The sequence below is a fragment of the Salvia hispanica genome, chromosome 3 (assembly GCF_029641045.1).
Source record: "Salvia hispanica isolate PSC_SH4W2 chromosome 3, Shi_PSC_v1, whole genome shotgun sequence".
In the NCBI taxonomy this organism is placed as follows: domain Eukaryota; kingdom Viridiplantae; phylum Streptophyta; class Magnoliopsida; order Lamiales; family Lamiaceae; genus Salvia; species Salvia hispanica.
Genome location: NC_142694.1, coordinates 46959704 through 46983244, shown reverse-complemented (window position 1 = coordinate 46983244; position 23541 = coordinate 46959704). Strand labels below are relative to the sequence as shown.

The following is a 23541-nucleotide window of genomic DNA, read 5'->3' as shown; positions in this document are numbered from 1 at the left end:
TCACATACTTGGTCCAGCGGTAGTCGACGCCAAGTTCGAGACACGGCAAAAGCCCCGAGTTCAAGACCGTCAACATCGTCACTATATTCTTTTATGTTTTGTTTATTTAATATCCTAATGCATTTGAAACCTACACAATTCACATATATATTTATTAGGGATGTAATCAATTGCTAACTAACCGTCAACATCGTCACTATATTCTTTTATGTTTTGTTTATTTAATATCCTAATGCATTTGAAACCTACACAATTCACATATATATTTATTAGGGATGTAATCAATTGCTAACTAATTATCAATCCCAAATTAAGACCAATTTTCGACCATTAGATTAGAAGATCTTGTGGTTAATATAATGTCAAGTGTAATATATTTTAAATTTAAATAATTATTAATTAAATTAAAAGGGTATTAATGTCAAATCCTACGTATAGTAATTATAACTAACTACTTTCTCTCTCCTCAAAATCATCTCAAATCTTTAAATTTACGTAACTCTCTCAATTTAAATTATTTTTTTGCAAAAGATATATCAAATTAAAGATAATTTAATAAGGATTCCAACGAGATCTCAATTGCATATGTTTCGACGATGTTCAGGTGATGAAATTTGATAAATTATATTTCAATTTTCGTACATGTTGATAAGCAGCTTTTATCAACAAATGCAACAAACAATCTCAATATATTGTAGGCAAAATCTCAATAAAAATGTGTTGATATTTTCTTGTCATTGTATTGATATTATAATGTCATATTGTTGATATTTGTAATACACAATGTTGATATAAAAAAACACCCACGAAAATTATCATATGATAACATAATGACGATATTAACCTTTTGTTGATATTTTGTCTACTATTTATTGAGATTTGTGAGTTTTAATCTCATCCACTCATTTTAAAATCCAAGGGTGGAGATTTAGTCTTGATTTTGGATTAGGGTGTTATAAGCATTAGAATAGGACCCCTATATTTATTATTCTATTCAAAATTTTTAAAACATTTTTTATACCTTCATCGCTTTAGCTTTTTTAAAAATATTTTAATGCATTTGAAACCTACATAACTATGACTCACACATGTATTTATTCTTTCTGTTTTTCCAATCGTTAAAAGAATATTTTATATCTTCTTTAGCCTTTTTGAAAATATTCTAATGTATTTTAATTTCATATCGTTACGGTATAATATATAATTAGTTGTTATCTTTTTAAATCTCTTCTAATACACATCTTTGTGATGTTTTTAATAGTAAAATAAAATCATAAATTTTGACTGAGAAAAAAAATTAAAGAATATAAAAAGATCGGTTAAATTTGGAAGCTTTGAAGTGCCATAATTATTTTCGTACCCTCGAACGAAAAATTCTGAATCAGCCTGTGATTTAGTTTACACCTCTAATATCCACACAACTCACTGCTAGCGCTGCAATACATACACAAGTTCTCTTCACTACTTGTGACGATTCTCTTCAAATAACTCAAAACCCTTTTTCTGGCTCAAAAACATGCCAAAACTATCCTCATATTGTAACTTGGTTAATCACTAGTTATATGAGATGAATTCAATAAATTCATCAATATAATTCACAAGACCATAAAAGTACATAACTAATTAATGGCATGGCAATTCACTCTGATTACGAGAAGCAATATACTGGTACAAGAGAGGCCGATCAAGCATTGCTAATTATCTCGATAACGCAGCTACCACTGTCATCATGCAACAATGATGTGGAATCATATGAATCTGTATTCCACCATTTTTCCCCATTTTTATCCATATACACTGTTTGTGACGGATAATCAGGAATCTGCAGATGTTCAACATCACCTTCTAACATATTCACTACCTTATTCATTGATGGACGATTATCTGGACTCATTTGTATGCACCATAACGCAACAATAGTCATCTTCCGGACAATATTTCTATCATCATTTTCATCAGCATTTCCAACATCAATGTCCCTACCTTGGCTCAAGTGCTCGTATATCCAGTTTGGGAAATACTTACTAGATTCATCATTTTTTCGTATCAAGTGTTTGTTTAAGCTCACCATTTCCATCAACAACATTCCAAAACTATACACATCAGCCTTGTAAGACACTCTACCAATACTTCTATTGATAAGTTCAGGAGCAACATACCCTATGGTTCCTCTAGCGGCCGTCAATGTCACTGCCTCCTTATTTGTGGCGCATAATTTTGCCAACCCAAAATCTGATATTTTTGGAACAAAATTATCATCAAGAAGTATATTATGAGGTTTGATGTCAAAATGCAAGATCTGGATGTCACAACCATGGTGCAAATACTTAATCCCTCGAGCCACTCCAACTGCAATCTTAAATTTCATTTCGCAATCCATTGGAGAAGTTTTTTCTCGGTTGAAGATGTGCTTGTCAAGGGAACCATTTGGCATGAAATCAAAAATGAGAGCACGCTTGGATCTTTCAGCACAGTATCCAACAAGTTCGACAACATTTACATGATGGATCCTCCCAATAGTTGTTATTTCATTGATGAAATCTTGCCCATTTGCTCCGGATTTTCCGAGCAATTTGATTGCTACAAGATGGCCACTTCGAAGCTTTCCTCTGTAAACAGAACCGAAGCCCCCTTGGCCTAGTTTTTCTTCAAAATTCTTAGTCATCTTCTTTATGTCCGAATAAGAATACCTAATTGGAGCGAGTTTATTGTCACTTTGTAGGAAGGACTCTACTCCCTCAAATAAGGACAAATGCCTTCTTCGGAATTTGTAAATCAAAAACCAAATAATAAAAGGACAAATAATTATTCTTGGTGTCCAGATGATGATACTAGAGATGATGGCTGGAAAAGAAGAAGAATGCATTTAGTAAGATGACCCAAAAAACTTGTGCTAAACAGTAAAAAGTAGAACAAATTCCTTGATTCATTATAAGTGAAATGACTGGAAAACTAATGGAAATTATATCCCTAGGTCCATGATTGGTGTCTTATTTTCTTTAGATACAAAATTACAAATTTTAAGAAATGTAAAGATGAAAAAGTTAATGAGACATGAATAAAAATGAATTAGTGGAATATGAGGTTATATTACATTTTAAGTAAAAATGAATTAGCGGAATATGAGGTTATATTATATTTTAAGTAAAAATGAAATGCAATTGGTACTAGTAGAATGACCGAAATGACAAAATGAAACTCCTATTACCATACCTGAGAACATGAATTGAGTTGCCAAGCGCGGCATATATCTGTTCCCAACAACTACATCAGATACACAAGACATCACCATTATCGTCATCATTATAAGTAACTAAGAGAAATGAATTTAAAGATTCTTACAGCTATGGACGATATTATAGAGGATTAGCAATACAACTCCAGATCCGATGATGATAATAACAAGGGGATTTAGAGCTCCAATAAAACAAACTGGAGTTATTTTTAAGAACACAATGTTAGTAACTTTATCCGTTGTGTTTGTAGTGAGACATTAACTAAATTGCTTACCTATAATTGCCAGACATGTCACGACAAGCACTGTGGATATACATAACACAATATATAAGAAGCTAGGATTATAAGACACCCAATATGCTAAAATTCACTAAACTTGGTTGCATTTAATTCAGGTAATACTAATATCTTTTCTTATTTTGAATTCTTCTTTCAAATACTACAACATAAATTTGTAAAACTTACCAATGAATAAAATGTAATTGGCTGATAACAGACCTTGATGGTAGAAGCCTGCCAATTAAAAATGAACATTTGAGACATCAAGATTAGAAAGAAAATAAAATGTGTAGTAGTCATTTAAACCACGTTTAATTGAAAGGAGAAAATAAATATTTATTTTAATGAAACATGTTTTAAACATTATCAAAAGACACATTTTGTACAAAATGGGACCATTGAGAAATATTGGAACTTAGTAACTTATATTTACGATTTCAAACTTTACCAAAATTTGATCAAATTACATAATTTAAATAAGGACAATTAATTAACTCAAAGAAAAATGAAATCGAAGATTCTTACAGTTTAGTATCCTTCCCCAAACGGAACTGAATACGAATATTACTAATAGACCAATAATTGCGATTACGATTGTCACAGGAAGGCTTACCCCTGCAATTATGAAGACTGAAATTTCTTTCACGAAATTAGTTCTATCGTAATCTTATGGCCATTATTAATAAATCTTGAGAAAATTGATGAATGATAAAGAAAAATAACCTAGAATGGCCAGAGGAATTAGGAGAACTCCTGCATAAATTGATAATAATCATTAAATTAGGTAGTAGTGATTAATGTGAACATAATTATATGTTGTTAGTATTCAAAATGCAAATCCTTACGTGTAGGTGCTCCTAATAACTTATATAAGAGTTTCCCTGCATATATTTTCCATAATCAAAAGGATTAGCATTAGCAAATTAAGATTAGCAGTGATGAAACTCAACTAACATTCTTGCTTGGTTTCTTACTCCACATTATGACTTGTTCACTGCAGTCAGAACAGAAGGAGAGTTCAAATCCATACCAGACAGATTGCTGGATTTCTTCAAATGAAACATTCTTCTTCGAATACTCGAATCCCGGCCAAGATGTCATCACTATCAGATCCAATCCACATGTGTGTGGCACCTCTGAGGCCATGAGGCGCCCGACCTTTACGTATCTAAATCCAGGAGTGGATGAATATGAGGCGCAGTGTGGAGTGATGTCTGTGAAAAGGGAAGAAGAATTATGTAATGGATCAGGGCAGCTAATTAAGTTAACCGAGTGTTGTAGAATGGAATAGTAATTGTAGTAAGGATCCATGGAGTTGGAAGGAGCTGGAGGAGGAGGAGATGAGGAAGGGATGCAGAGTGTGTCATTGTTTATGGAAGCATCAATCAGCATGACGGTGGATTGTTGGTAGTTGATGGATTTGACATAGTATTTGTGAGAGTTTAGGTGGAGCGAGGTGGCGTTGTTTTTGCAGGTTAGTTCGAATCTGGGATGGCCGCAGTCGTTGGGATCGCTCGTGAGGCGGAACGGGTAGCTGATGTTGCGAATAGCACCGCAGGAAGAAGGAACGCAGTTTGCTTCGATGGAGAGAATCAAGAGGGATGAAATGATTAGGAAGATGAAGTGATGAGATGTGATCAAGGCTGGATGTGAAGTTTGCATATTTGATTGAGTCTAGCTTCTCCAAATCAATATGAATATGAAGGGTAGTAGCAGGCTTGTATTCAGCAATGATAACAAACACTACAATATCTAATTATTATACTCATGATGGAAGTTCAAAGTCATCCAAATTAAAAATATAATAATTTGAATGATGCAGGCCAAACAGAGTGCAAAAAATAAATGAGCCAAATATAAAGATGTGAATTATGGTAATGACTTATAAGTCCAATAGCAAGCAATGCACTTGAATGTTTGATCATCCAATAGTTTCTTCTCAAAGAAAAACAACAATAGTGTCAAAGTGATAGAGAAAGTGATGTTAGGACTATTAGATCTACCCCACACATATGTGGTACTTCTGAGGCCTTGATATGTCCAACATATGCATAACGACATCCGGTATGTGATAAATTAGAGGCGCAATCTTGAGTGATGTCTTTAAAGAGGGATGTATCGTTCAACGGATTGGGGCAGCTAATCAGGTTAAGTGACTAGTTTAGAACGGGATTCGGATAGTAGTATAGACTAGAAGTTAATTCGGAATACGAGGAATGGATAGGGAAAGAGCAGATGTCATCGTTGTTTATGGAAGCGTCAACCACCCTGATGGTGGAGTTTTGGTAGTTAATTGCTTTGACATAGTATTTGATAGAGTCTATATGGAAGAATGTGGCATTGTTTTCGCAGGTGAGTTCAAATATGGGATCTCCGCAGTGGATGTGGGTCGCTCTTGAGGCGGAAAGGGTTGCTGATATTGCGAATAGCACCGCAGGCTGAAGGACTGCATTCCTTTGCATCAGCACAATAGAAGGAATGGAATGAGAGAATCAAGGTAAAGAGGAAGATTATGAGCTTCTTCTGAGTTGTGATCATGCTTGAATGTAAACTAGTGAATCAACAACTAATTATGCACTACATTTATTGAGTCTTCTTAAAATCAATAAGAATGGGATTAGTGAAATATTATGATAACTATTTTGTGTCGATAATAATAAGATCCAAAATATAGAACAACTATATTTAAACATGCAGGCCGGCAGAAACGCCTTCAGTTATGGACTTATAGTAAAGGTCAAAACATATCAAAGGAAACGTAGAATAATTAGATTAAATAACGCATAAAGTTGATGAAAAAAAGGCAAAAAATGACTTATCATAGTCCCTAAATCTGGCTGGAAGCTTTGCCATTCTTCTTGGCCTTGCCCTGATATTGTCATCAAAGACCTTTTGTTTTCACTTCTTGGTGTGCACCACAGTCTGTAGTCCTTGACTCCCTCTTGATACCCAAGAATCACATCACACACATTACTACCATAAGCTCTACATCCAAAAATTCTGAACCTGCTATAATTGTCAAGCCTGCCATGCCATACCATCTATAGTTGGGAGTGTCATTCAAGAGGGGCAGATGTTTATTTGTAATTTTTGGCACCCCAGCAGTGAACAACATACATCTCAATTGACAAAAACTTCATGTCATTGTCTTTGAATTTATGCACATTCATGGCTTATTCACGGCTGATTTTTGCAGCTCCGTCTTCTCCTTCGGTTCAATTTGCCTAATTGCGTCACACAACCCCTGTTGAATCAACATGGCTTTCTCAACCATGGTGCAAATACCTGATCCCTTGAGCCACTTCAACTACAATCATAAACTTTGTATCCCAATCCAATGAAGAGGCCTTTTTTTAGATTGAAGATGTACATGTCTAGTGAACCGTTTGGCATGAAATCAAAAATTACGGCACGCTTGGATCTTTCAGCACAATATCCAACAAGCTGGACAATGTTTACATGATGGATCCTTCCAATAGTTGCTATTTCATTGATGAAATCTTTCCCTTTGTCTGCAGATTTTCCTAGCAATTTGACAGCCATAATATTGCCACTTAGGAGCATTCCCTAGCCTAGTTTATTTGGAGTGAGTCTGTTGTCACTTTGTAGGAATAACTTTACTCCCACGAAGAAGGACAAACGCCTTCTCTGGAATTTGTAAATCAAAAACCAGAATACCAAAGGACAAATGATTATCCTTGGTGTCAAGATGATAATTCCAATGAAGAGGCCAGAGATAACATGGAAAAACAAGACAAAATACATATTGAGATAAGGACTTGTGCTAAAATAGTTTTACTCTTAACCTGTAGTAGTATGACGTAGAAATGAATGGAAAACTGATGCAAATTCTAATATTGAGGGCACCAGTGAACACGAGTTCATTAACTTCAGAGGAGAGAAAAAGTAGATAAATAAAACGAGAGAAAGAGAAAAAGTATGAGAGGGAGTAGAAAAGGTAAGGTAAGGAGAAAAAGTGAGTAAAATATGAAAGGAATTTTTTATTTTTGAAATAAAACTATTTTTCGTGGACGTATGAAGTATAATTTAGTTCGCACCTGTAATATCCACACAACTCTGTGCAAGCGCTGCAGTACATACACAAGTTATCTTCACTACTAGTGAGAATTCTTTTCAAATAACTCAGAACCCCTTTCTCTAGCTCAATAACATGCCAAAACAATCCTCACATTGTAGCTTGGTTATTCACAAGTTATATGGGATGAATTAAATAAATTCATCAATACAATTCACAAGACCATAAAAGTACATAACTTATTAATGACATGGCAATTCACTCTGATTACGAAAAGCAATATACTTGTACAAGAGAGGCCGATTCAAGCATTGCTAATTATCTCAATAGTGCAGCTACCATTGTTATCATGCAACAATGATGTGGAATCATATGAATATGTATTCCACCATTCTTCCCCATTTTTATCCATATACACTGTTTGTAACGGATAATCAGGAATCTGATCTATGTTCAACATCACCTTCTAACATATCCACTACCTTATTCATTGATGGACGATTATCTGGACTCATTTGTGATAAGAATAGGTTTTGGGAAATTGATTTCATTATTGGTTGAGGAAATACAAGGATTTACACGCCTCATATAGGCTTCAACATTCTCACATAAGGTAAGATAATAATGCTAGACCTAATTCTATACAAGGTAAAGATATCAATCAATTACTAATTTTCCTCTTAATTTTGATTGTGTAGGATCTCCTCAATATTTGATTGTGTAGGATCTTTCCTTCCAACACTCCCCCTCAAGTTAAGTAACGGGATTACCGATGCTTAACTTGTCCAATACTCCGTGAAAAGATTGAGAGCCCACGGCCTTTGTCAAGATGTCCGCCAGTTGATCTTCTGACTTAACGTATGGTAGCTCCACGATTCTGGCATCAATTGTATCTTTTATAAAGTGTCTGTCTACTTCCACATGTTTGGTTCGATCATGTTGAACTGGATTTTCAGATATACTAATGGCTGCCTTGTTATCACATAGCAATCGACACGGTTGGGTTGATTTGAGCTCCAGCTCAGTCATGAGTCTCCTAAGCCATAGTACTTCAGTCAATCCACTTCTGATCCCCCGAAACTCTGCCTCAGCGCTAGACAAGGCCACTACCTTCTGCTTCTTGCTTCTCCAACTCACAAGATTACCTCCTACAAAAGTGAAGTAGCCAGCTGTCGACTTCCGATCATTCAGATTTCCTGCCCAATCCGCATCTGTATATCCATGTATCTCCAAGTGATCATGTTTCTTGAATAACACTCCATGTCCCGGTGTGCCCTTCAAGTATCGTATTATTCTCAAAACAGCCTCCCAATGTTCTTCCTGTGGTGCATGCATGAACTGGCTTACCACCCCCACGGCATAGGCCAAATCCGGCCTTGTGTGGGATAGATAAATGAGTTTTCCAACCAATCTTTGATATTTTCTTCGATCAGCTCGCTTAGCCCCTTCACGGATCTGTAATCCGTGATTTTGAACCATTGGAGTGTCCGCTGGTTTACAATCTATCGTTCCTGTTTCTGCAAGGATATCAAGCACATACTTCCGTTGATTGATAAAAATACCCTGTTTCGATCTCATCACTTCAATGCCTAAGAAGTACTTCAAGGCACCAAGGTCTTTCATTTCGAATTCTTTGAACAAATTCTTCTTCAACTGACTTATCTCCTCTTCATCATCCCCAGTAATAATCATATCATCAACATAAATAATAAGACAAGTAATCTTACCATTTCTCTTCTTAAGGAATAGGGTATGGTCTGAGTTGCTTTGTTGGTATTCATACTTCTTCATCACTTCAGTAAATCTTCCAAACCAAGCTCTCGGAGATTGCTTCAAACCATATAAAGTCTTCTTGAGTTTGCAAACATCCCCATTAAGAAAATCTCCTTCGAAACCCGGGGGAGGTTCCATGTAGACTGGTTTAGTCAATTCGCCGTGTAAGAATGCATTTGTTACATCAAATTGATGTAGAGGCCAGTCTCGGTTAGCTGCAATTGAGAATAACACCCTCACTGTGTTGATTTTGGCTACTGGTGAGAAGGTTTCAGCGTAATCAACACCGTAAGTCTGCGTGTATCCTTTTGCTACCAACCTTGCCTTGTATCGATCAATAGATCCATCTGGTTTTCTCTTGATAGTAAACACCCATCTGCATCCCACAGTTGTTGCTCCTTTGGGTAGTTTGCTGACTTCCCAGGTTTTATTTTTTAATAATGCATCCATCTCCACAAGCATTGCATCCCTCCAATGCCTTTTTTGCCAAGCTTCTTCCGCTGTATATGGAATTTCTTCCTCCTCATAAAGGGCCGTCTCGAAGGCCCTTGCCATCTTGGTTAAGTTTGCCTGTGCAAAATTTGCTATAGCATACTGACTCCTTCTTCCTATCTTTTCTGGGGAGTATCTTTTTGGTGGAATTCCCCGAGTACTCCGTGGGGGACGAATATATCGCCCCGTGCTCTCATCTAGAGCAGTCTCTGAATGAACAAGGTTAGGGGAAGTATTTTCTTGAGGAGGATCAGAAATTACCTCAGGTGCCTCGGATATTGGTTGAGGAGGATCATTGGGCGGCGGCGGTTGAGAAGACTCGGTGGTAGAGACATGCTCGGTGGCCGTGCTAACCTTTTCTGTTGAGTCCTCGTTGGAGAGATTTGACCGAGGCACAAACCAACTTAGGTAGTCAAAAGTTTTGTCTGACTCACTCTCCCCCTGGCTACTAAAGTTGGTGTGGTAAAAGAATTCGGTTTCTAAAAAATTGCAATTCATTGTGGTTATTACTTTTTGTGTGCTTGGGTCATAGCATCTATACCCTTTTTGATTAATTCCATAACCCACAAAGACGCATTTGGTGGCACAAGGTGATAGCTTGGTTCTCTCGTGTTTTGGGATATGGACATACACTGTACATCCAAAGATTCTGGGCTGGAGGTTCAAGTGTTCAGGAATTTTGGTGAGTTTGGTCAAAAGGTCAAGTGGTGTTTTTTTGTTTAGAATTTTTGTAGGGAGTCGATTTATAAGAAAAATGGAGGTGGCAACAGCTTCGGGCCAGAAGGATTTTGGGACTTTGGATTCAATCATCAAGGCTCGGGTGATTTCAAGAATGGTTCGGTTCTTTCTCTCGGATACCCCATTTTGTTCGGGTGTATATGGGCAAGAAGTCTGGTGGATCAGGCCTTTTTCAGTAAAAAATTCGGTCATTTTTTGGTTCATAAATTCTCTACCATTGTCAGATCGAAGGGTTTTTATGGTGGTCTGGAATTGGGTTTGAATAAGTTTAAAGAAAAGTATGAATTTATCAAGTACCTCGGATTTGTGCTTTAGGAAATATATCCATGTCATCCTAGTGCAATCGTCTACAAAAATCACAAAATACCTAAAACCATTCCCACCAACAACGGGTGCAGGACCCCAAACATCAGCATGAACAAGGGAAAAAATAGAATTCATACGAGTATTTGTAGGTTTAAACGATTGTCTGTGGCTCTTGGCCAAAACACAAGTCTCACAAGAAAAATCTTTTGGAATAGAGAGTTTAGGAAAAAGTAAACTAAAATAACCAGGGGAGGGGTGTCCCAGTCGTTGGTGCCAAAGCCAAATCTCCCTTTTCGTGGACCCGTGAGCCAGCATCACACTTCCTTGTTGAGCTATCTCATCCACGTAGTAGAGTCCTTGGCTCTCAGTGCCACGCCCAAGTATCCTCCTCGTCCGAATATCCTGTAAAATACAGAAGTTAGGATGCATCAGTAAAGTACAATTTAACTCCTTCGTCACATGACTTATAGACATCAATCTCTGGGACAAGGTAGGAACATAGAGGCAATTTGTAAGTCTCAAAGTCGGGGATATTTCAATAATTCCTGTTCCGGCTACAGTGATCAGTTCCCCACTAGCAGTCCGTATATGTGTCTTAGTAATATTACTAAAACTAATAAAATCATTTTTATTTGGGGTCATAGTGTCGGTGGCCCCACAATCAAAGATCCATCCCTTTTTCTCATCCCCATTTCCATTTTTCACAATATATGCAGCGGAAATTCGGTCTAAGGTCTCAAACTGATTTTGAAGGTCGATATGACTAAATTGGGCAGTTCTAGAAATATCAGGGGGCTCTTCACAATAACTCATAAATTGGGGGTCATCATGCAAGTCATTATAAGTCAAGGGACCATTCAGCAAATTATGGGGTCTAATATCTAATTTATCAAAAAATTGGGGATTAATTGGAGAAGTATTAAAGAAGTTAGGGTTAGGGTCGTGAATCCCCAACCCTTTACCTCCAATTCCGCCGCCTCCCCCTCTCTCGGTCCATGGTGCCCTCTCGGCAAAGTTGCCGGCGCCGACGCCTCCGCCTCCGCCGGAAGCTTCCGGCCCAGCGTCCTTCTGTTTCCCTCGCCCATTCGGCATCTCCCGGTTGTCTGGATTTTGTTTTCCCGTCTCATTTCCGACGGTGAAGCTGACGGCCATCTTGCCCCTCGCCGTCTGCCTCTCCTCCCACCAATCGGGATATCCTACTAGTTGAAAGCATGTCTCCCGCGTGTGCTTTTGCATTCCACAGTGGGAGCACCAAAGTTTCGATTTATCCACCGGCTTGCTTCCCGGGCGTTGAGTAGCGGCGGTTGGCCGTGCGGTTCCGCTCCGATGAACTTGTCTCTGTCCATGTGCTGCGAGTCCGTGGCCGATGCCTCCTGCCGATGAATCGGCTCCAACGTGACCGGTAATGGCAGTTGAGTGGTCCGGTGGCCCAAGTCGCCGTCGGGCGGCCTCCTTTTTAACCCACCCATAGGCGGTTTCTACCGGAGGGGGCGATACCTCCTTTAGGATATCACGCCGGACTCCCTCGTGCTCTTCATTCAGCCCCGCCAGAAATCGGAGCAATCTCTTGGTGTTTGAGTAGACTCTGAACTGGTTTACTCCCTTCTCACAGCAGTCGACCGGTTGTTTCTGACACCGGTCGATATTGATCCACATCCCATGGATTTTCCTGTAATATGTCTCCAGATCCATGTTCCCCTGTTTAATTGTGTTTGCCTTGTCCTCCAGGTCGTACACGAGATAGAGATCAGCCTCACTCTCGTATGTGGTGGCTAGGCTATCCCAGATTGCCTTGGCTGACTGATGATGAGCGAAGTCCGCAATGATATCTGTTTCAATATTATCCACAATCCACGAGAAGACGATTAGATCCGTCTCCTCCCAGTCATCGTACTCCTTGCTTCCCGGCAGCGGCGGTGCCGGTTTTCCGGTTATATGAGAGTAGCCTCCCCTACTCCCTATCGCGACTTTCATCAAGCGCGACCATAGTGGGTAATTTCCTCCGTTGAGTTTGAATGCAACTGTTACATTCTTGCTTGCTCGTATCTTGCTGTTTGATGATTCTGTCGGTTTTTCGTCGTCTGACATTTTGGATACTGATTTGGTATGGTTTGCTCACTCGTTCTTTGTTGTTTGGCTGAGATTGGTATGGGGCGATGATGAAAAGAATTCTGAGCCCTAGTTTAAAACCTGCTCTGATACCATGATAAGAATAGGTTTTGGGAAATTGATTTCATTATTGGTTGAGGAAATACAAGGATTTACACGCCTCATATAGGCTTCAACATTCTCACATAAGGTAAGATAATAATGCTAGACCTAATTCTATACAAGGTAAAGATATCAATCAATTACTAATTTTCCTCTTAATTTTGATTGTGTAGGATCTCCTCAATATTTGATTGTGTAGGATCTTTCCTTCCAACAATTTGTATGCACCATAATGCAACAAAAGTGATCTTCCGAACAATTTTTCTATCGTCATTGTCATCAACATTTCCAACGTCAATGTCCCTACCTTGGCTCAAGTGATCGTATATCCAGTTTGGGAAATACTTACTAGATTCATCATTGTTTCGTGTCAAGTGTTTGTTTAAGCTCACCATTTCCATCAGCAACATTCCAAAACTATACACATCAGCCTTGTAAGACACTCTACCAATACTTCTATTGATATGTTCAGGAGCAACATACCCTATGGTTCCTCTAGCCGCCGTCAATGTCACTGCCTCCTTATTTGTGGCACATAATTTTGCCAGCCCAAAATATGATATTTTTGGAACGAAATTATCATCAAGAAGTATATTGTGAAGTTTGATGTCAAAATGCAAGATCTGGATGTCACAACCATGGTGCAAATACTTAATCCCTCGAGCCACTCCAACTGCAATCTTAAATTTCATTTCCCAATCCATTGGAGAAGATTTTTCTCGGTTGAAGATGTGTTTGTCAAGGGAACCATTTGGCATAAAATCAAAAATAAGGGCACGCTTGGATCTTTCAGCGCAGTATTTAACAAGTTCAACTACATTTACATGATGTATCCTCCCAATAGTTACTATTTCATTGATGAAGTCTTGCCCATTTGCTCCGGATTTTCCGAGCAATTTGACTGCTACAAGATGGCCACTTCGAAGCTTTCCATTGTAAACAGAACCGAAGCCCCCTTGGCCTAGTTTATCTTCAAAATTCTTAGTCATCTTCTTTATGTCCGAATAAGAATACCTAATTGGAGCGAGTTTATTGTCACTTTGTAGGAATGACTCTACTCCCTCATATAAGGACAAATGCCTTCTTCGGAATTTGTAAATCAAAAACCAGATTATAAAAGGATAAATAATTATTCTTGGCACCCAGATGATGATACTAGAGATGATGGCTGGAAAAAGAACGAAGAATGCATTTAGTAACATGACCAAAAAGGCAAAAAACTTGTGCTAAACAGCGAAAAGTAGAAACAGATTCCTTTATTCATTATAACTATTACTCCTCCGTCCATAAAATGTTGTCCATTTTTTTTTCCCTTTGTGGTAAATTGACCCTACCGTGCACCAACTCGTTTTATTATAAAATAATATATAAATGTGGGGTCTACATTCCACTAACTTTTTGCACTCATTTTTCTTCACATTTCTTAAAACCTGCACCGAGTCAAACATGGACAAAATTTTACGAACGGAAGGAGTAATATTTAGAAATGACTGGAAAACTAATGCAAATTATATTCGTAGGTCCATGATTGGTGTCTCCTTTTTTGGATACAAATTTTAAGAAATGCAATAATGAAAAAATTAGTGAGACGTGAATAAAATAAATTAGTGGAATATGAGGTTATATTACAATTTAAATAAAAATAATTTGTGATTTGTATTAGTAGAATGACCAAAATGACAAAATGAAACTTCTATTATCATACCAGATAATAGAAATTGAGTTGCCAAGCGCGCCATATATATGTGCCCAAGAACTACAGATACACAACATCGTCATTATCGTCATCGTCATTGTCATCATTATAATAAGTAATTAAGAGAAATGAAATTAATGATTCTACGGTTGTGGATAATATTATAGAGGATTAGCAATACAACTCCGGATCCGATGATGATAATCACAAGGGGGTTTAGAGCTCCAGTTAAACAAACTGGAGTTATTTTTAAGGACACAAAGTTAATTAGCAACTTTATCCATTGTGTTTGTAGTGAGACATTAATTAAATTGCGCACCTATAATTTCCAGACATGTCACGACAAGCACTGCAGATATACATAACACAATATATAAGGAGCTAAGATTATAAGAAGTAAATTTGGTTGCATTTTATTCAGGTAACACTAATATCTTTACTTATTTTAATATCTTCTTTCAATAGCTGACTTATGCAAGTTAAGAATACTGCAACACAAATTTATAAAACTTACCAATGAATACAATTATGTAATTGGCTGATAGCAGCCCTTGATGGTAGAAGTCTGCAAATTAAAAAAAAATGGTTTGTAATAGTCATTAAATCACGAAGTTTGGTCAAAATCCAATAAGGTCTAGTACATAAGATTTGAAATCGTAAAAATTAAATAACGACATCCATTATCAAAAGACACATTTCGTACAAAATGGGACAATTGAGAAAGACTGGAACTTTGTAACTTATATTTACGATTTCAAACATTACGAGACTGGGATCAAATTTCATAATTTAAATAATACTACCCAAAAGAAAGTAAAGATTCTTACAGGTTTGTATTCGTCCCCAAAAGGAAGTGAATAAGAATAATACTAACAGACCAATAATTCCGATTATGATCGTCACAGGAAGGCTTACCCCTGCAATTATGAACACTGAAATTTCTTTCACAAAATTAGTTCTCTTGTAATCTTATAGCCATTATTAATAAATCTTGAGAAAATTGATAAATGATAAATATAAATAACCTATAATGGCCAGAGGAATTAGGAAAACTCCTGCATAAATAGATAATAAACATTAAACTAGGTAGTTATGATCTATGAACATAATTATAAGTTGTTAGTATTCAAAATGTGAATCCTTACGTGTACGTGCTCCTATTAACTTATATAAGAGTGTCCCTGCATATATTTTCCATAATCATAACCATTAGCATTAGCAAATTAAGATTAGAAAGTGATGAAACTCAACTAACATTCTTGCGTGGTTTCTTACTCCATATTATGACTTGTTCAATGCACGCAGAACAGAAGGAGAGTTCAAATCCATACAAGATAGATTGCTGAATTTCCTCAAATGAAACATTCTGTTAGAGGTCTCTTCCCTCAACGTCTCAGAAAACACTCAAGAAACTCGACCCGGGGTCGACGAGCGCCCAAGAGGTTTGGGTCGGCGTATTCCTCCGGCGATAAGGGTACCGTTCGCGAGAGAGATTCTCGTCGACGGCGGTAAGGAAGGGTTTCTTGATGCACAAATAAATTGGGCCGATAAAAATGAATTTCATAGAATACTTCAACAATGATCGAAAGGCCCTATTTATACTAAAGACCCTAGGGTTGGTTCGACCTATCCTAAACGTTCGGGAAAGAACCAACTAAGAAAACCCGAACGAGGCTTATAAAATGCCCGACTCAATTACAAGAGAAAAATAATAATAACAATAATTCCATACTAAAATAAACATAAAATAAGCTGAGATTAACTATTGAATTCATCGCTACTTGGCGACGTAATTCGCATACTTCTGAGGCGCTTTGATTTGCTCCCTTGGTCTCAGCGTTCGTGCCGCCGCTTTGCTCTTCTTCTTCTTCTTCTTACTCGGCGGAGTTGCTTCCGGGTTCGCAGCACGTTCTACCTCAACTTCTTTGGGATGCTCGTCGTTGATGTCGTGGGGGACACTCTTATCAACTCCCTCCCGGTTAACAGCCTCCTTGACCTCAAGGTTGAGATTGGGAAAACGCCTCCGAATCACTTCCACCGGCTCCCACGACGGCGAGTCGGTCCCATCCGACCAACGCACCAAAACATGCTCCACAGCCTTGCCATCATGCCACATTACCTGCGAATCTGTAAAAGCAATTGGATAAACAACAGGTCTACCTCCCACAAAGTCAGATGGCAATGCTACATGAGGAACAAAGTCCTCCCCTGCCACAAACTCGCGAAGGAGACTGACGTGAAAAACGTCATGGATTCTGCTTCCCTCCGGCAAACGCAGACGATATGCGACCGGCCCCACCCGCTGCACCACTTCGAACGGGCCATAATAACGCCTAGCAAGCTTGGCAGACAACGGTTTCGCCACCGAGTGTTGGCGGTAAGGCTGGAGCTTAAGCCACACCATATCACCTTCCTCAAACTCAACGTGTCGTCGATGTTTATTTGCCGAGTCTTTCATGCGTTGCTGGGCACGGTCCAGATTATCTCGCAGCTCACGCAAGAGTGCCCCACGCTGGCGGATTAAGTCAGCCACCTTAGGAGGGGTGGCGGCTGAAGGCGGCGACGCCACTAGCAAGGGTGGTTCCCGGCCATAGAGGGCTTTAAAGGGCGAAGTTCCGAGCGCGGCATGGTGGAAACAATTAAGGGCAAGTTCAGCCCACGGCAACAGATTACACCACTTGGACGGCCTATCCGCGGCGAAAGCTCTTAAATATTGCTCTAGTCCCCGGTTGCGAACCTCCGTCTGGCCATCGGATTGTGGGTGATAGGCCGTAGAGAAATGAAGTTTTGTGCCGCTGAGGCGAAGCATTTCTTCCCAAGTTGCGTTTAAGAAAACCGAGTCCCGGTCAGAGACCAAAGTCTTCGGGAAGCCATGATGTCTGACCACAGTATTAATAAAAAGGTTCGCCACCCGTAAGGCATCAAACTTGGTAGGGAGAGGTGCAAAATGCGCGTACTTGGAGAGACGGTCAACTACTACCATAACCGTGGTATATCCTCGTGACGGAGGCAGGCCGGTAATGAAGTCCATGGACACATCTTCCCACACTTGCGATGGAATAGGTAATGGCTGCAGCAAACCTGCCGGTTTTTGGGTAGAATACTTAGTAGACTGACACACTGCACAGGAATCCACAAACTTCTTTACTTCCTTGCGCATATTTGGCCAATAAAATCCGGCAGAAAGCAGACGAAAGGTGCGCTCATGCCCAGGATGCCCAGCCATAGGCGTGCAGTGGTGCTCTGACAATAGAGTCTGTTTAAGCCGAGAATTGGCGCTGAGGAGTATTCGACGCTTGAAATAAACAAGGTCGTCAACGAATGACAGATGGGCTGGTGCAGTGCCAGCCTTAATTTGGGCGACCAGCGCACAGAGGTCAGGCAAGCTCGTTGTCTCCGCACGCAAGAGCTCCATAATTTTGGGAACCGGATGGCCGATGGCAGCCAGAAATGTTGGCCCATCCGATGGCCACTGCTCCAGGGGTTGATCACCTGTACCGGTCAGCTCTTGGGGCTCGCCAGTGCATGAGGAGTCCCCACTATCCTCACGGCGGGACAAGGCATCCGCGACCTTGTTGGTGCTCCCCTTTTTGTACTCGATCGTGAATCGATACCCCATCAATTTCCTCACATAAAGATGTTGATCTGGGGTCTGCACCACCTGCTGCAGGAGATCCTTTAGACTCTTCTGATCACAACGAATAATGAAATCCCGGCCGAGGAGATATTGTCTCCATTTCTGCACCGCCTCCACGATTGCATACAATTCCTTGTGATACGTCGAGGCCACCCGACGTCGGGGTCCCAACTTCTTGCTATAAAACGCAATGGGGTGTTTATCTTGAAGTAGGACTGCCCCAATGCCAACATCTGAGGCGTCGGTCTCAATACAGAACGGCTTGTCAAAATCCCGAAGTCTCAAAACAGGGGCTGTAGTCATTGCTCCCTTGAGGGCAGTGAACGCCTCTTCCGCCACCGGGGACCACGCGAAGGCCTCCTTTTTGAGCAGATCCGTGAGGGGAGCTGCAATCATGGCGTAATTCGCTACGAAACGACGGTAATAGCCCGTCAATCCCAAAAATCCACGCAATTGCTTAACCGTCTTCGGTGGAGGCCAAGTAGTCATGGCCTCGATTTTGGTAGGATCAGCTTTGAGAACCCCGTCGGAAACTAGGTGCCCCAGATACTCAACTGTCGTGCTGCAGAAGGAGCACTTGGAAAGTTTGACGAAGAATTGATTTTTTTGGAGCAAGTTTAATACTTCTGTCAAGTGAGAACAATGATCTACTAAGGATGAGCTGTAGACCAGTATGTCGTCGAAGAATACAATCACACATTTCCTTAGCAACGGTTGAAAAATCGCATTCATCGCCGCTTGAAAACTCGACGGGGCATTAGTAAGGCCGAAGGGCATGACCAAGAATTCAAAATGCCCGTCATGAGTTCGAAAAGCCGTTTTGAAGACATCGGCGTCATGCATCCGTATCTGATGGTAGCCCGACCGTAAGTCTAATTTCGTGAAAAATTTCGCCCGCCCAAGCTCATCAAAGAGTTCATCCGCTGTCGGAATAGGAAAATGGTCGGGCACTGTCGCTAAATTTAGAGCCCTGTAGTCGATGCAAAATCTGAAAGTGCCATCTTTCTTCCTGATTAATAATACCGGGGACGAAAACGGGCTATGACTGCGTTGAATAATTCCCTGATCAAGCATTTCCCGCACCTGCCGCTCGATTTCATTCTTCTGAAAGTATGGATACCTGTACGGCCGCACATTGACCGGCTTAGAATTGGGTAGCAGGTGAATGCGGTGATCAAACTCCCGGCGTGGAGGCATGCCTGTTGGCATGGTAAAAACCTGCCTAAATGTCTCCAACACGGTTCGAACCTCCGGTTGAATTGTAGGAGGAAAATCCTCCTCTGCTGCCAGCAGAATTGCGTCCCCCTCTGACTCCACTGGAATGATCTCATAAAACTCGTGAGCCGGCGAATGAGAGGTGAGCATAGCTAGTGATTGCAACGAGATGAGGCGTGGCGCAGGCTGAACTCCGTGTATAGCCACCCGGACCCCATTTTGACAGAACTCCAAGGTTTTTCCTACAAAATCAGCGGAAATTTTGCCTAGTGATTCCAACCACGCCATTCCCAACACAATATCCGGGCCGTGCACTTCCATGATGTGAAGATCTATGAGAAAGTCGACTCCTTGCACCGAAAGTTTGGTACGGCGTGCTATATGTGAGCAAACCAACGAGGCACCGTTGCCTACATACACCCGGAAGGGTCGAATAGGAGTTAAGGCCAACTGCAATTGCTCCGCCACTCTAGGGTGAAGGAAATCATGGGTACTACCCGTATCAATGAGGATGCTGACAGGGGTCTGCCCGCCCGATTGTGCCAAAAACATTGAACGGTCGAGCTGTGCCGCCACCAGTCAGGGTGTGGAGGTGTGACAAATCGGCCCTGATCACTGCGTCATCCTCCTCGTGAAAATCGGAATTATCAGATTGGTCGTCATCGTCCTCGCCGATATATGATAACATTTTCTGCTTGCAAACGTGCCCAGGTACCCATTTCTCCGGACAGTGATAGCATAGCCCTTTCCGTGAGCGATCAGCCTTCTCCGCGTTTGAAACTCGAATTGGTTTGAAGCTGGGCTTAGTGGCATCCTTGGGAGGCAGACCGGACTGCCCAGCAGGCGTGTTCTGGGGGGCAGCAGTGTATCGCGATTCGCGGCTGCCCCATTTGCTGCGGTTCGACTGGGGGTGCCGTTCCTCGCGGGAAGCCGCAAGTCTCAATGCTAATGCCATTGCCTCGGCCAGAGATACCGGTTGTTGTAACTCCACTTTCTCCTGGATGGGCTCTTTAAGACCTGTAATAAAAATTGGTATTAGTGCCTCCTCGGATAAGCCTTGAACCCGATTGAGGTAACGTTCAAAGGCCTCATGGTATTCGGCGACGGATCCTGTTTGAACAAGCTTGGAAAGTGGCCCGATGCTATTCCGAAAACTTTGTGGATCAAACCTGTGGCGAACGTCTTCTAAAAACTCGAGCCACGTCACATATGGGTTATTGTCCCGGTAATTAAAAATCCACTCAGCAGCTGGGGGCTGAAATAGCATAACCACATAGTGTAGACGCTCAGAATCCGGCATTTGCAAATGGTCAAAATAATATTCGACTCGTGAAATCCAATTTGACGCATCCGATCCATCAAAACGAGGCGCCTTCATGTTGAGATCTTTAGGTCGGTCTCCTCTGCCCGGTTGATAAGTGGGTCGGGTCAGGGGAGAATCCCAAGACGTGGGCTGGCGATAGCCGTGAAAACCGCGGTCAAGATCGGGGGGATAACGACCGTTCGGTCTATCCCAGTTTGTTCTTTGTGTTGGGTAGCGACGATCGCGGCGAGGGATGGGGGGCGATGGCTGATATGGGCGGCGACCCTCGCGCCGGATTCTGTCACGCTGCATCCCTCGTCGTTGGCGGGGGTCCCCACCACGAGCACGCTGGCCGTGGTTGAAAAACCGGGGGACCGGTCCATCGTCAGCCGAGAAGTCAAGTCGATCACGATACCCGTCCAATTCGGCATCCTCAGAGTAATAGGGAGGGTCTGGATCGGGCAGTATCGGTCCTTCCAGATTATCCACGCGTCGATCAGTAGACTCCAATTGGAATTCCAATTTATCGAATCTGGACATAATTTTCTCAAAACCTCGGGTTAGTGGATCGTCTGAACCCCCTGTATCCTTTGGTTGTACGCTCGATTCCGGTTCATCGCGCAGAGGAGGGCGAGGGCCGCCATTACGACGACGGTTACCCACCTGAGTGGTGAGCGGTTGACCCGCCAATAATTCTTGCGCGTTGCCTCCCGTGAGCAAGCCCGATGGTGGAATCGATTCTTCAACAATCTCCATGATGAGTACACAATGAAAGACACCAGTTTGTTAGAGGTCTCTTCCCTCAACGTCTCAGAAAACACTCAAGAAACTCGACCCGGGGTCGACGAGCGCCCAAGAGGTTTGGGTCGGCGTATTCCTCCGGCGATAAGGGTACCGTTCGCGAGAGAGATTCTCGTCGACGGCGGTAAGGAAGGGTTTCTTGATGCACAAATAAATTGGGCCGATAAAAATGAATTTCATAGAATACTTCAACAATGATCGAAAGGCCCTATTTATACTAAAGACCCTAGGGTTGGTTCGACCTATCCTAAACGTTCGGGAAAGAACCAACTAAGAAAACTCGAACGAGGCTTATAAAATGCCCGACTCAATTACAAGAGAAAAATGATAATAACAATAATTCCATACTAAAATAAACATAAAATAAGCTGAGATTAACTATTGAATTCATCGCTACTTGGCGACGTAATTCGCATACTTCTGAGGCGCTTTGATTTGCTCCCTTGGTCTCAGCGTTCGTGCCGCCGCTTTGCTCTTCTTCTTCTTCTTCTTCTTACTCGGCGGAGTTGCTTCCGGGTTCGCAGCACGTTCTACCTCAACTTCTTTGGGATGCTCGTCGTTGATGTCGTGGGGGACACTCTTATCACATTCTTCTTCGAGTACTCGAATCCCGGCCACGATGTCATCAATATAAGATCCAATTCACATGTTTGTGGCACCTTTGAGGCCTTGAGGCGCCCGACCTTTACGTATCTAAATCCGGGAGAGGACGAATACGAGGCGCAGAGCGGAGTGATGTCTGCAAAGAGGGAAGAATTATGTAATGGATCGGGACAGATAATTAAGTTAACCGACTGTTGTAGAATTGGATAGTAATTGTAGTAAGGATCCATGGAGTTGGAAGAAGGAGGAGATGTGGAAGGGATGCAGAGTGTGTCATTGTTTATGGAAGCATCAATCAGCGTGATGGTGGATTGTTGGTAGTTGATGGATTTGACATAGTATTTCTGGGAGTTTAGGTGGAGGGAGGTGGTGTTGTTTTCGCAGGTGAGTTCAAATTCGGAAAGGACGCAGTCGTTGGGATCGCTCGTGAGGCGGAAAGGGTAGCTGATGTTGCGAATAGCACCGCAGGAAGAAGGAACGCAGTTTGCTTCTGTTGAATATTGATGGTCTACTTTTAGTTGGACCTTAAGTATTTAATCTTGCATTGGGCCTGACCCAATTGATTAAATGCTGTGGCCCAATGTTTGTGTAATGGTGGCCCAATCCGGCTTGACCCATTACTTACCTTGACTGCACTGATGTCTGCCTCGTGTATCTCTCACCTGGATCCAGCTTTGTGGCCGTTGATTCTGTGTTGTGTTTGTTAAGTGAGAGGCCGACCTCTCACTTACTGGAATTCAGTCTCTCTCCTCTCACACTCCAGAACTTTCTCTCCATCTTCTCTCTGCTTTCTCTCTCTTGTTTTCAGGCGACTTCGCCGGTAAACTCCTCAGATCTTTGGTTTACACCGATTGGTCCTTGTTTTAGTGGATCTTATCGGTTTAGATCTTGAGTTAGGAGACTTTCTCGGTTTCCAACAGAGTGCTCGAAGGATTCTCACTTAGGGTTAGAATCTGGTGAAGAGCAGTGGTCAAGAAGTGAGTACTTGAGAGGACCTTGTGAGTTGCTGGTGATTGTGGAGTGCTCTGATAGTCTGGGTTACATTCGGTGTTCTGACATAGTATTCAAAGGTTTCTCATCGTGTGACTTGTGGTAGAAGCGTGTGGGGAGGTCCTTGGCCTAGTGTAGTCACTGTTGTGACCTGAACCATATCCTTACTATTCTGTCTTTGTTGCATTTGTTTGTTGCTACTAAGATCCGAAAGGATCTTGTGT

General features: G+C 41.2%; 2 protein-coding genes and 2 pseudogenes across 2 annotated transcripts; all 4 read right to left on the bottom strand.

The window, feature by feature from the left end:
* Positions 1–1684: 1684 nt before the first annotated feature.
* Positions 1685–2680, bottom strand: LOC148930967 (rust resistance kinase Lr10 pseudogene; annotated as a pseudogene).
* Positions 2671–4617, bottom strand: LOC148930966 (uncharacterized). The gene is made up of 8 exons (XM_089069467.1): positions 4479–4617; positions 4362–4397; positions 4240–4269; positions 4042–4146; positions 3703–3750; positions 3343–3432; positions 3214–3264; positions 2671–2690 (listed from the first exon to the last, which is right to left on the bottom strand). Exons 1-8 carry the CDS (start codon positions 4615–4617, stop codon positions 2671–2673), a joined length of 519 nt encoding a protein of 172 aa, XP_088925593.1.
* An 8516-nt stretch (positions 4618–13133) lies between these two features.
* Positions 13134–14093, bottom strand: LOC148930965 (rust resistance kinase Lr10 pseudogene; annotated as a pseudogene).
* An 8161-nt stretch (positions 14094–22254) lies between these two features.
* LOC148930964 (uncharacterized) lies at positions 22255–23104 on the bottom strand. Its single transcript, XM_089066668.1, has 2 exons — positions 23059–23104; positions 22255–22835 (listed from the first exon to the last, which is right to left on the bottom strand). Exons 1-2 carry the CDS (start codon positions 23102–23104, stop codon positions 22255–22257), a joined length of 627 nt encoding a protein of 208 aa, XP_088922794.1.
* Positions 23105–23541: the final 437 nt, after the last annotated feature.

What these genes read in the sequence shown, in the direction of transcription:
- LOC148930966 (XM_089069467.1), bottom strand. Translation starts at nt 4,617, where the DNA reads ATGACATCTTGGCCGGGATTCGAGTATTCGAAGAAGAATGTTTCATTT. An exon ending in CTATAATATCGTCCATAGCT is followed by an intron (nt 3,265 to 3,342) that starts GTAAGAATCTTT and finishes TATCTGATGTAG; the next exon opens with TTGTTGGGAACAGATATATG. An exon ending in AACTCAATTCATGTTCTCAG is followed by an intron (nt 2,691 to 3,213) that starts GTATGGTAATAG and finishes CGCTCCAATTAG; the next exon opens with GTATTCTTATTCGGACATAA.
- LOC148930964 (XM_089066668.1), bottom strand. Translation starts at nt 23,104, where the DNA reads ATGGAGAGAAAGTTCTGGAGTGTGAGAGGAGAGAGACTGAATTCCA. An exon ending in AGGAGAGAGACTGAATTCCA is followed by an intron (nt 22,836 to 23,058) that starts GTAAGTGAGAGG and finishes AACTAAAAGTAG; the next exon opens with ACCATCAATATTCAACAGAA.